Source organism: Nyctereutes procyonoides, unplaced genomic scaffold, assembly GCF_905146905.1.
Source record: "Nyctereutes procyonoides isolate TBG_1078 unplaced genomic scaffold, NYPRO_anot_genome, whole genome shotgun sequence".
Classification (NCBI taxonomy): domain Eukaryota; kingdom Metazoa; phylum Chordata; class Mammalia; order Carnivora; family Canidae; genus Nyctereutes; species Nyctereutes procyonoides.
In genome coordinates this window covers 26,980,208-26,993,140 of record NW_026575052.1, presented here as the reverse complement: position 1 = coordinate 26,993,140, position 12,933 = coordinate 26,980,208, and the positions used below count along the sequence as shown (strand labels likewise).

General features: G+C 45.0%; 1 protein-coding gene across 1 annotated transcript in view; it reads left to right on the top strand.

Annotated features, from left to right (window-relative positions):
- CNGB1 (cyclic nucleotide gated channel subunit beta 1) overlaps nucleotides 1-4,491 on the top strand; it is a 64,900-nt gene extending 60,409 nt beyond the window's left edge. The window contains 1 exon segment of the mRNA XM_055332134.1: nucleotides 1,735-4,491. Within this exon segment, the coding sequence (XP_055188109.1) occupies nucleotides 1,735-2,010 (276 nt within the window). The 3' untranslated portion in view covers nucleotides 2,011-4,491.
- Nucleotides 4,492-12,933: the final 8,442 nt, after the last annotated feature.

Sequence of the window (12,933 nt, the reverse complement as noted above, 5' to 3'; positions counted from 1 at the left end):
AAGTTGAGGTCTTTGGTGCCAGCTGCTGCGTGGGACTGAGCAGACATGAACTCCAAGACTGTTCTCAATACAGTGAAAGGCTTTTATATGAAATGGGCCTTTTGCTCCTGAGTATTAGCTCTTCACCCAGGCAGCTTGAAGATGTGAATTAAATTTGCATGAGAATTCTAATAAAAGGCAATTTTAGAACAATCAGGACAGAATGCCAAGTGCAAGGAGTTCTGAAATAACAATCCAAAGACACGGGTCTAAATCCCAGCTCTGTCACTGCCAGCTCTGTGACCCGGAGAAGCTCTTCATGCTTTCTGAGACGCAGGTTACTCATGGTTGCCGCTTAGGGTTGTAGAGATGAAGCAGGGTACCTTGGATATCTTTTTATTTTTTTATTTTTTTAAATTAATTAATTTATTTATTTATGATAGTCACAGAGAGAGAGAGAGAGAGAGAGAGGCAGAGACACAAGCAGAGGGAGAAGCAGGCTCCATGCACCGGGAGCCCGATGTGGGATTCAATCCCGGGTCTCCAGGATCGAATCCTGGGCCAAAGGCAGGCGCTAAACCACTGCGCCACCCAGGGATCCCCTGGATATCTTTTTAAAAGCATTTTGGCATGGCAAAACACCTGACTAAACTCCCCGTGATTCTTCTGGTTCCATTCATAGCAGGATACTTCCGGAAGTCCCATAATGGGCACCATCCTGCCTTGGAGTGCGTCGTCGGAGTTTAGGACAGACACGGGATGGTGGAACAAGCAGGAACTCCAAGATAGGGGGAGGGATGGGTCCCCAGAGTTGCCTTGGGTTCTAGGAGTGGGCTTCCCCATTTCCCTTCCTTCAACACTCTGATTTGAGCAAGCTTCTTCCTCACAAGCATGCTGACTGCTCTCATTTGAAATTCACTACTGCTACCTTAAGAGGGTCTTAGATCCCTGTGGGCCATTCAGGTCTCCTCCTCTGGGGAACCCTTCTGTCCCATTTATGTCTCCACAGAAGCGGGTCAGACAGGGCAGGACAGGCCATAAGTATCTTTAAAGGCTTGGGTTTTTACTGACACACAGACTGGTCAGTGTCCACAGGAACCCCGAAGGCTAGAGGCTGGAAGTCCCCACCAAGTCTCCAAACATGGGGGCTCAGCCCAGCCCAATGCCAGTACTACCCTGCCCATTCTCCTTCCTGGGGAATAAGGGTGTGCGGGTGGCAGGCTCCACCTATGAGACCTTCCGGAAAGGAGGCCGGGCCACAGAAGCTTTTACCCTCTCAGCCTTTTTACCTTGTTTGCTTAGAATTGTTCTCATCCATCCAGGAGCACCCAGCCCTGGTAACTGGGGTGGACAGGGCAGCTGGCTCAGCTTTGCAAAGTCCCTGCTGGTGCTCCCTCCGGGTCACACCCCTCCTTCCTCCATAGCTCAGGGACAGGCCTGAACCCACAGCCTCACTCTGACTTCTGGCCCTGCCCATCAACAGAGATGGAAAATATCCCCAAGACCTTCTACTAGATCCAACCAGGACTTTTAATCCCTAAACTTCCCCATAACATACTCTGTTCCTACCAAATAATCCTGATGCCCTCTGACCCCCCACTTCCCATACATTAGATGGCATCCCTGTGCACTCTGCCATCCTCCTTTTTGGGGGGTCCAAGAAGGGGAGCAGGAAGGTGTTCAAGACTCCTCCAGGACCCCTCAAAGAACTCTCAGACCTTCTTTGCCTTACCAATCACCTTTTCTGGATTTTAGGCCAAGAGCTCGCAGGATGCTGCAGGAGAGGCAGGCCAGGCGGCCCCAGACCAGGACCAGCCCCCAGTGCGTGAGCACCCAGAGCCCCAGGAGCCCCCGGCCACACGCTCTTCGCCACCTGCCTCGCCACCTGCCTCGGAGAGGCCTGAGGAAGGTGGGGAGGGGGAGGCCGGGCCCTCGGAGCCATCGGTGCTGATCCGCATGAGCCCAGGCCCCGATCCCAGTGAACAGATCCTGTCGGTAGAAGTCCCGGAGGAGAAGAAGGAGGCCGAGTGAGGGCCTCCCCTCCAGGCAGGTGTATCCACCCGCACCCAGGCGGGTCCCCCAGCCCCGTGCCTCGCTTCCCGCAGGCCCAGACTCCAGGGGCAGTAGAGTCCATCCCACCACTCCTGCCCCCGCATCGGTTTCTGCCACCGCTGGTCTTGAAGTCAACAAATGTAGTGTTCGTGCCCCTAAGTCCTCACCATCACCTGAGAACCCTACCTCTCCTGACTCTTATTTTTAAGAACAAAATTCTTTTCCATTTTAGAAGTTTATAGGCAGAGCATAGAATGGGGCTCCGAGCCCTGAGAAGCTCTGCTGGAGACTAAAGCGTTATCAAATGTTTGAATTTCATCTCCCACGTTTGAAGGATAGAAAACCTGCCAGCAAAAAAAAAAAAAAAGAAAAAGAAAAAAAAAGAAAAAGAAAACCTGCCAGCAGTTGTGGGAGGCCCGGCTGGCTCCGTCGGTAGAACATGTGACTCTTGGTCTCAGGGTTGCAAGTTCAAGCCCCACCTTGGGTGTAGAGATTACTTTAAAACACCCTGGTCAGCACAAAGGGTGGTTGTGCTGGTCATTTGACCCGATGATCCGTGCTGGGCAGTCACATTAGGGATCCTCTGCTCATTAGAGCGCTTAGCACCCATCTTCCCCAGGCTGTATTTAGTTCCAAGTGTGAGACCAGTCTTTCAGAACATAAAATGGAAGTGGACTTACTGGCAATGGGCTGTGAGCGGTTCTGAGCACCCCTGCCAGGCCCCCAATTCTGGTCTGCAGAGAGTCACGCTTGCTTGCTTCCGACACCTTTGCTATAGAGATGATGGCAGCACCTTCCATTAATCCTGGGAGACAGAAATCGCCGACACCACTGAAGTTCCTAAGGTTTCTCCAGATTAAGTTACATTGCTTCAATGATTCAAGATACAGGGGGGGGCCGGGTGGGGAGGAGTCATTCAGTCACTGAATATTGGGAGGATTTTATTTGCATATCTAATGGCTCTTGGGGGAGTAAGTGATTAAAAACTAGTGTTGGGCCATTTGTTTCCACCAGCAACAACAAACACCAAAGGCCTGGAATTCCAAGAGGTACTGCCCACTTCGTATCAAATTATAGGACACTGTGCTCTGCTGCTGGGGCCTTCAAGGGCTTGCAAATGTGTCTATTTGTCTGTCAGTCTAAAAGCAGAACATTCCTTTCCCCTGTGAAAAAAAAATGACACAATATGGAAGTTGCCAGGCTGCTCTAAACATTTCCAAATCCCAGGGTAACAGATTTATCTAGTCGATGACATGCCTCGTGATCTGAGTAATCACCACATCGAATATAGCGATGAGCAACATTAGGTTAGCCTTTTAAAAAGCTTTTATTAATTTATTTTAATAGCTAGTAACATATTTTCATGGGTAGGAAAGGCTACCCAGTTAAAATGATCTCTCCTACCTCTTGTGCCCAGTCCCCTTCCTGGAAGCCACCACCACTATCAGCTCCTCCTGCCCTTTTTTTCTTTACACAAATAGTAACACTCTAGTGCTGCTGTTTTTCATTTGTTTTGAAGTTCCTCCTTTCTTAGTACAACAAGGGCATGTTGACTTTTCATGCCTGCAGTCTGGTCCATTGAATGCAAGTCCCATCACATTGAATTGCTCTCCCATGAACAGGCATTTGCAGGGTTTCCAATCTCATGCTGTTGAAAATAAGGCCGCAATAAACAAAAATCTTATGCATAATTTCACTGGTCAACACTATTTTTAAGTAGGGAGAGTCTGGCGGTTTGGGCTCATTTTTGTCTTTGCAACCCCATTTATCATAGTCGTATTTGCATCACGTATTCTAAGATCCAGGCATAGAGAAATGCTTCCATCTTTAGCCAAGTATTTCAGATATATCAATAAAGTCAATGTATTACCCTTCAGTAGATGGCAAAATGTTTCAAAGGCACCTTCACTGTGAGATCTTACTTTACAAGGAATCTTTTTTTTATATGAATATACTCATTCTTTTAGATACTAACCCTTGAATGTATACTGCTTATTATATAAAGTGAAAGATTCTTGAGGTTCCCGAGAACTGTCCTGGAAAGAAAATTGATTTTGAAATGAGATGAGCGGTATCTTAATTTCACTGTGATACTTCCTTAAACTCGACACTTTCAAAAAGTTGGATGTTAGGTAAATTGAATTTGAGGCTAGCATTATTCTCCAAATAGAATTGGACTGGTTGGTCGCCAAGGTCTGGATGGTACAGCTCAGAATACTGTAATTCTGCAACTGAAACAGAATCTTTATTTATGTGTGTTGAATCTCTACCAATTTCCAATGTCTCAACATTTCCTGTACTGTGGTAGAAAATGAATAGGAAGCTATTTTTTAAACTATATAAATATTTTAAATAGAATTAAAACCAAGAAGCTGTTTAAAATTTCATTATCAAAATGTATTTGGCTACCTGGAATATTTTCATTTGTTTTCTTAGCAAACATGAACACTGTATTTAGACTCTGACTTTCATCCGATTACAATGCATTTTAATTAAAGCGTTTAGACAAATGTTCCTGGCTTGTGGATTCATTTCAGAAATTGACCATGTGTGACAGATCCTTTTGTGAGGAAACCTAAATTTGTTTCCCAGTTCAGCCTTCCTTGCTTATCTGAGAGTGACATCCTTGGGGCTGTCATCCATCCTGCATTCCCGGTGCTTGAGGGACATCCTTGTGGCACCCCTCTCCATGGACCCTAGGACTCTAAGACCCTTAAAAACAACCACTTTATGTCTGGTCAAATCTACTGATCTCATCAAGCCAGCTGCTCACTATGACCCCAACTCCTTTAGACTTGTCCAGTGATGTAGTGTGCTGATGAACATGGACTCTGGATTCAGACTGTGCAGCTTCCAATCCTAGTTTGACCATGGACCACAGATGACTATGGACCTCTCTGAGCTCCAACAACCTCATCTAGAAGATGCAGATGATATGCTGCACTGTACAGAGTCACAGTGATGATCAAATAATAGACAGGCATTGTCAAGTCTGAATGGGCATGAGGGGTAAAGCTGACTTGCCACCCTTCTTACTCTGCTGTGGTTGGGGTGCAGTGGAAGCTCCCTGAGAACTCTCTCTGGCCTGAATTTTGCCTCTGTTCATGGGTATACATACAGAAGAGATGTGATCACCCCTTCTTTGCTTTTTTTTTTTTTTAAGATTTTATTTTATTTATTCATGAGAGACAGAGAGAGGCAGAGACACAGGCAGAGAAAGACGCAGGCTCCATGCAGGCAGCCCCATGCGGGACTCGATCCCAGGACCCCGGGACCACACCCTGAGCCAAAGGCAGACGCTCAACCACTGAGCCACCCAGGCATCCCCCTTTCTTTGCACTTTAACTGAAAGTTTGCACAAACACCTGGACATATGTTAATTATAACAATATAAATAACAGCCTTCTGCATCATCCACAAATGTATTTAACCCAATTTCATACAAAAACAGACAGTAAAACACCCCACCTATGGCTTACTCTCCTGGGATGATCGCTCCACTCTGGGCTGGGCCCAGGGCAGGCTTCATGGTGTATGACCCGCACAGTCACATGTGGCCTCATGTTCAGAATGGCCCCATACTTGTTTACTGCTCTCCTGCCACTGTCTTGAAATTCTTAATAATTTCTGAATAAGGCATCCCACATTTTGATTTGTACTGGCTCCCACAAATTGTAGAGCCTGTCCTTCCTAGGCTGGAATAGCCCCTGATATCTGGAAAGGCCAAAGGCAGAAGTAGAGATGTGTCCTTTTGGCACTCAGCTTTCATCTCCCTTCTTTCAGCCACAGGATCCCGCTCCTTTTTGAAACACCATCATGCATGGGGTCTCTTTCCAGGGAATCTGAATCACAAGAGCTACTGCCCTTCCTCGTTGCTAACAGAGCCCTGATTTGGCTTTGTGCAGCAATATGCCCAGCCCCAGGAGCGAAGAATTATAAAAGGAAGGGTGATGAGAAGCCTCCTTAATAAAAAGGGACACCCCCTATTTCTGCTACCCATCTTTATGGGAGGAATATATCTGGAGCTGCAGCAGCCATTTTGTGATGGAACAGCCAAGGAATCAGTGATGTAGACTGCAGGAGGGTTGAGTTGTCACACCAATCCCAAACCACTCATCTCCAGAAGACTTGTTACATGAGACAATGAAATACCTTTATTTTATTTTTAAGGTTTTATTTATTTATTTGAGAGAGAGGGAGAGAATGAGCAGGGGGAAGGGCAGAGGGAGAAGAGCAGGGAGCCCAATTGGGGGTCGATCCCAGGACCCTGGGATCATGACCTGAGCTGAAGGCAGATGCTTAAGCCACTGAGCCACCCGAGCACCCTGAGATAATGAAATACCTTTATTATTAAGCCATTTGTAGTCAGGATCTCTTACCTGTGGCTGAAAACATCCAGCTGGGAGGGCCTTAAGGTGGGGAGGGAAAGAGAGAGGGAGCAGGTGCATCGGAGCCCCGACACCTGCCCACACACACCGTTGGTTTCAATTGCTCAGGTCTTCATCACTATCCACATTCCCGCCTCCCTGGCCCACTCTTCAGCTCTGCCTTACTTACACGGGCTACCTCGTGTATTTGAATAAATATGCCTTAGGCTGAGGTCAGCCAGAGTTAGCTTCCATTGCTCATGATAAAAGAAACCTCACTGATGCTGACAAAAGTACTTCTGGGAGTTTCCTGGTTGTTTAAAATTCAAGATCTAGGCCAACACCCACTCTGGGCGTGATTCCCACCCACTTTGGTCTGGCCCAGGCTTCTATGGTTTCTAAATTCAAACATCAGGAAGAGACCTTCAGAGGAGGGAGTGGAGGAGAGAGAAGGGCATTTGGACCAAGATCAAATTCAAATGCTTCTCTGTGGATGGGAAACCCAGTGGAAGGCAGTGATTTACCCCAGAGGAGCACTTGGGCATCAAGGTACATTTCCCTACCTGCTCTTCCAGATCTGCCCTTATCTGCAGAAGGACCCAACAGCAAAGATCCCTGGGACAGACCTTCCTTTTGACTGATCCTCTAGACTGGTGCCTCTCACTGTTTTCTCTTACCAGTAAGGCTCAGGGACACCTGGGTGGCTCAGTGGTTGAGAATCTGTCTGCCATTGGCTTAGGGCGTCATCCCGGGGTCCTGAGATCGAGTCCCGTATCGGGCTCCCTGCAGGGAACCTGCTTCTCCCTCTTCCTGTGTCTCTGCTTATCTCTCTGTGTCTCTCATGAATAAGTAAATAAAACCTTTAAAAACAAAACAAGTAAGGCTCAGAACACAGGTGATTGCTCTTGAAGGTTCTCAGCTTTCTCATTCGATTAGTTTTGTCCACTGTGCTGCTGTGAGGTGATCAGAAAGGGAATTAGGAAACCCAGATGAGAGCTGAGGAAAGCCAAACCTACACAGGCAAAGGGATTTATCCTCAGGGAACCGGGACTCCTGGGCAAGAGATGGAAACAGTTGAGAGGCCCCTGCTCCACCTCTGCCATGGACCCACAGTGCCACCTCAGCTGGGTAACTTTCATTCATTCAATAATTTTAAAAGATCTTTCTATGTGCCAAGCACTGTTCTACTATTTTCCAGGCCTTCGAAGTTGTGTCTCTGAGCCAGAAGAAATAAAACAATCCCTCCAGGGTGGCAGTAAGAAGGTTCTGCAGATACTTGTGGCGCTGTGCCTGTGTCACCTTAGCCAGCTCAGGCTGCCAGGACAAAACACAGACTGGGTGGCTTAAATGACAAATGTATTTTCTCAAGTTTCTGGAGGCTGGAGAGCCCGAGATTGCAGGGTTGGTTTCTGGTGAGAGCTGTCTTCTGAGCTTGCAGATGGCTGCTTTCCCATGGTCCTTGAAAGGCCTTTCTTCTGTGCATGTGGAGAGAGAGCTTGAGCTCTCCTGTGTCTCTTCTTCTAAGGTCACTATGCCTATGGGCTCAGGGCCCCATCCGTGTGACTTCGTTTAGCTTTAATTATGTCCTCAGAGGCTTCATCTCCAAACTGGTAGGTTAGGCCTTCACGTGAACGGGTTGGGGGACACATTTAGCCCTAACACATAAATTATGGATGTCCACATTTCCTGGATTCGGTATTTGAGCACAATCTCCTCCAACAGCCCTTCACAAATGAAGAGGACGGCCCTCTTCGTCTTTTAAAAGGGCCCTTTAAAATGTATTCTTTCAATGCACATGAGTTATTGGCATCTCTAAGAGGTCCCTGTCATTGTGGTAGGGTGCCAAATTTAGCAAATAAAAGTATGGGATGCCCAGTTAAATTTCAATTTCAGGAAAAGAATGAATGGAGGGTTGGGCAGCTGGGTGGCTCAGTCAGTTAACCAACCGGTTTTTTGGTTTCAGCTCAGATTGTGATCCCAAGGTTGTGAGATAGAGGTCTGAATTGGGTTCTGCACTCAGTGTGGAGTCTGCTTGAATTTCTTCCCACTTGCATGCTCTCTCTCTCTCTCAAATGAATCAATAAATCTTAAAAAAAAAAAAAAAGAAAAAAGAAAAAGAAAAAGAAAAAAAAGGGACGCCTGGGTGGCTCAGGTCATGATCTCAGGATGGTAAGATGGGGCCAGGCCTCAGGCTCTGCACTCAGCATGGAGTCTGCTTGAGTTTCTCTCTTCCTCTCCCTCTGTCCCTCCCACTTGTACTCTCTCTCAAATAAATAAAATCTTAAAAAAAAAAAAATGAATGGAGGGTTTTTTTTTAAAGCATAAGTGTGGCCCATGTGATATTGGGATATACTTATGCTATTAATTATTTGTTATTTATCCAAAATTCACATTTGACAGGGGAATCCTGTATCTTATCTGGCAATCCGCTCGGTGCAGACCAACTGCACCACAGAGCCTGCAGCCTCCTTTGCTGACCTCAGGAACCCCCAGCCCGGAAAGGCAGGACTAAGCTTTTGATTGGACACCTTACTCCCTCCCTTCTCCAGAGCTGGTCATGTTTCTTGCAGGAGGGAAAGGAAGCCCCCCCGCCGCCCCCTCCCCAGTCAGATCACCCAGTCTGTCAGTGTTTGGTTTTTAATGTTTATTGTTATTAATTGTAACCTGAATGTGTAGGTAGACAAGGTGTTCTGCATCTGAGACAGATCACTTATTAATTGCCTTAAAGTAAAAAAATAAATATGTCACCTCCACCCCAGTGCCCTCCAGACCTTAGCCCTTGGCCAGGGGTCAAATGTCCTATGCAAGGGAAAAATAATGCTTCTTTGCTTATAAACAAACAGGAAGGAAGTAGATAGCTCCCTTCCTTCTTGAAAGACTGCTTGGATCCCAAATGGATCTGAAACCTAACTCCAACCCTTTGGTATGTAAATAGTCTCTCCAGGAATTAGCCGCCCCCCGTGTCTCTGCTTTTACCCGCTTGTGGAGTCTGCACATTCTAGGACTTTATTCCTTTTGATGTGACTATCTACCCACAGAGATAGCACCGTAGACTTCCCGCAGCCTTGTGGCTTCACCTAGGGTCCTACATCCAACTGGAGCCATTTGGGCCTCTCCCTGAGATAGTGGAACTTCATTATCCTCTCAGAGAAGAGCAATTAGCTAGATAAATGACTACAGATCTAATTATCACAGCGTGTGAAGGGCCTCCAGAGGCCAGGGCTTTTACACAAGCACCAAGAAATCCAGGGAAGTTGTATTTCCCCATAGCCAATGTATGTAGCAATGTACACAGAGACTGCTGTGGTCAACCCCGCCTTTCACACTTCCAAATATCTAAAACCAAAGCGTTTTGCTCCTTAAAGAAAGGGTAAAAAAAGAACTCGAAGTGTTTCCAGAAAGGTCCAAAAGAATAATTCAGATAAGACTGAAAATTTCCACAGATAAGCCTAAAATGTTTAAAAGTAAAAGTTTGTAAAATCAGATTGACCTTAGTTCTACGGAGGAAAATACATTGATGACTTTGGGCACATTTATAATGAACAGGGACGCCTGGGTGGCTCAGCGGTTGAGAATCTGCCTTCGGCTCAGAGCATGATCCCGGAGTCATGGGAGCCTGCTTCTGTCTCTGCCTCTCTTTCTCTCTGTCTGTCATGAATAAATACATTTTAAAAATTAAAATGAACAGCACTTTTACCAGGGAAGAAAGCTTCCAGGAAAGAATATGAGCCACAAAAATTTGTACCAAAAAATAATATTTCGCATTCTATCAGAAACTACATTTACTTACAAGGATAGAACTGAGGATACAGGTAGAGCCCCTTTTAAATTACCCCTTAGGGACCTGACGTGGTAACTATGGAGAAGAACTTTTTGAAGACTAACAAGGAGATTAGAAACTTTGTATGATTCAGATTTGAATTATCCATTGCAACCTGGGGTAATTCTTCCAGATGTGAGTAATACCCCTAAAGACATTAAACCGAAACCAGGAATAACACTTGCTGAATCACAGAATTTCTCAGACTGGCTTACCAGGAAAACAAGGGTACCCACCCACTGGAAACAGCAGAAGCCTAACAGTACCTGTATGAGGTTGCTAATATGAAAGAAAATAAGAATATTCCTCTTAATTTGTCAGCAAACGATAGGATGTAGAAATGGCACCACCAGCAAGCAGCACTCAGGGAGTGCTCCGTGTGCATATAGATTTGAAGTTGTTTTCCTTGGCAATTTCTTTTTGGTGTTTGTGGAATATCTAGCAGAAGAGATGGTTGCTCTATTAGAATGGCATAATGAAATAAAGTGGTCAGCTACAGAGACTTTATGGATTTCTCTAAGGTTTTATTTCAGCATAAACTTTAGTTTCTGCAGAAAGCTTGTTTAAATATCTTCATACTCCATGTAAGTTGTGTATTTGCAGTATCTTCAATGAGCCTTACTCTACTGTATTCAGTTGAGGGTCTTATTACTTTTTTAAAAAAGATTTTATTTATTTATTCATGAGAGACACAGAGAGAGAGGCAGAGACACACACAGGCAGAGGGAGAAGCAGGCTCCCTGTGGGAACCCAGTGTGGGACTTGATCCCAGCATCCCGGGATCATGACCTGAGCGAAAGGCAGATGCTCAACCGCTGAGCCACCCAGGTGCCCCATCATTTCTTATTATTTAAGAACATTTTAGATTTTTATACTTATGGAAATTTTATACCCTACACTAGTCCTTGTTTAGTTTGAGACTTACATTTTATGCTATCTATCCCCCCAGACATTTTTTCTCCCCAGACATTGAAAGAGTTTTTTGCCTTCCTTGTATTATGGGGGCCTGCAGCATGGCATTTGGTGCTTTTATTTATAATGTGGAACACACTGAGGTAATCCACTCTCTTATAATTTTGGAACCAATGGTCTCCATAATCCCCTTGAAATTTATCCTATGCAGAAAGTTACATAATTTTTCAAGAATATTGTCAATCTACAAGTAACTGGCTGGTTCAGTCCATAATGCATAAGGCTTTTGATCTTGGGGTTATGAGTTCCAGCCCCACGTCAGGTATAGACATTACTTAAAAACAAAATCTTTTAGAAAAAATATTAAGGAGGATCCCTGGGTAGCTCAGCAGTTTAGTGCCTGCCTTCGGCCCCCAGGGCATGATCCTGGAATCCCAGGATCGAGTCCCCATTGGGCTCCCTGCGTGGGGCCTGCTTCTCCCTCTGCCTGTGTCTCTACCTCTCTCTTTTTCTCTGTGTGTCTCTCATGAATAAATAAATAAAATCTTAAAAAAAGAAAAAATATTAAAAGAATATTGTCTATCTAAAAGCTTGGAGTCACCCATGAGTCTGTCCCTTTATAATCTGAGAGCCCTGATTCGTGCACTGAAATGGAATCCAACAACATAAAAGCACACACAAAATTGACTTTCACAGCATACACCCTTAATTTTAACTGATTCTATGTCTTTGACTTACTAAAGCAGAATAATTTCATTTAAGGACTTGATTTTTTTTTCATCCAAAGCAGTTATAGTCTTGCAAAGCTCTAACTCCAGGCAGAATTGAGGGGGGAAAAATGGATGTTGTTTATATTGATCTATACATTGATTTAAGTGGTTAGATAGCAGTTCAGCAGATAGGACTGAAAAACCAGAAAGAAAAGGAAAACCCTCCATCATGGGAATTGCATTGTTTGAACAAAAGAAATCGTCCTATGACATTAAATCATTCAGTTATCTACTTTAATGTAACTTTCCTTATGATCAGCCAAACCCAAAATGAAATCCTAGGTATGTCTGGTTGGTGCACAAAGTTGTAAACCAGAAATGCTTGGACGACCAGGATAAGAAGTGACATTTTTCAGGCTGAGCTTTTGTTGTATGATAGCCACTGATGGAGCTGACAGGTCCATTAATCAAGAGACACTTACATCCAGCTAGCTGGAAGGCAGGCTTGGATTGCTGAGTATTCATTACAGGAAAGATAACTCTTATGAAAACCTCTAAGCAGAGCATACTTATCAACAAAAAGGAGGTAATGACTGTGACATCTGCGGATGTACACAGTTTCCAAATGGAATTTTGGGAAGAAAATAATGGGAGAGTTTGGAGAATAAAGAACACATTTACATTTCAATGGGCGCTGTTTGGAAGGTAACGATTCACAATCACCTAATATATGTTAAATCCCCATGAAATTAATTGCAGGGGTTTCCCTTGTTTGGAATTTATGATGAAGCTGATGACTTGGTATCGAGCTAATGGACCTTCCCTCCCCCCCGCCCCCCCAGGGCTCTGGGTACCGATTTCAACACAATTAGAATTTAAAATTTTATTTGGAGTCTGTTTTCCAAGGCTCGTTTCAGATTTGTCAGGTAAACTTGAGTTGATCTAAGTAGAATGGGTCATCTTTTATGTAACTGTGTTGGAAGTAAAAGAGGTACCTCTGGTCGGCTTACAGGTTAGGGCGTATGTTCGACAGCAGGTAGAATAAAAAACTCAGGCCCAGACCTGCCTCCTGAGTCCATGGCTCTTAAAAAGC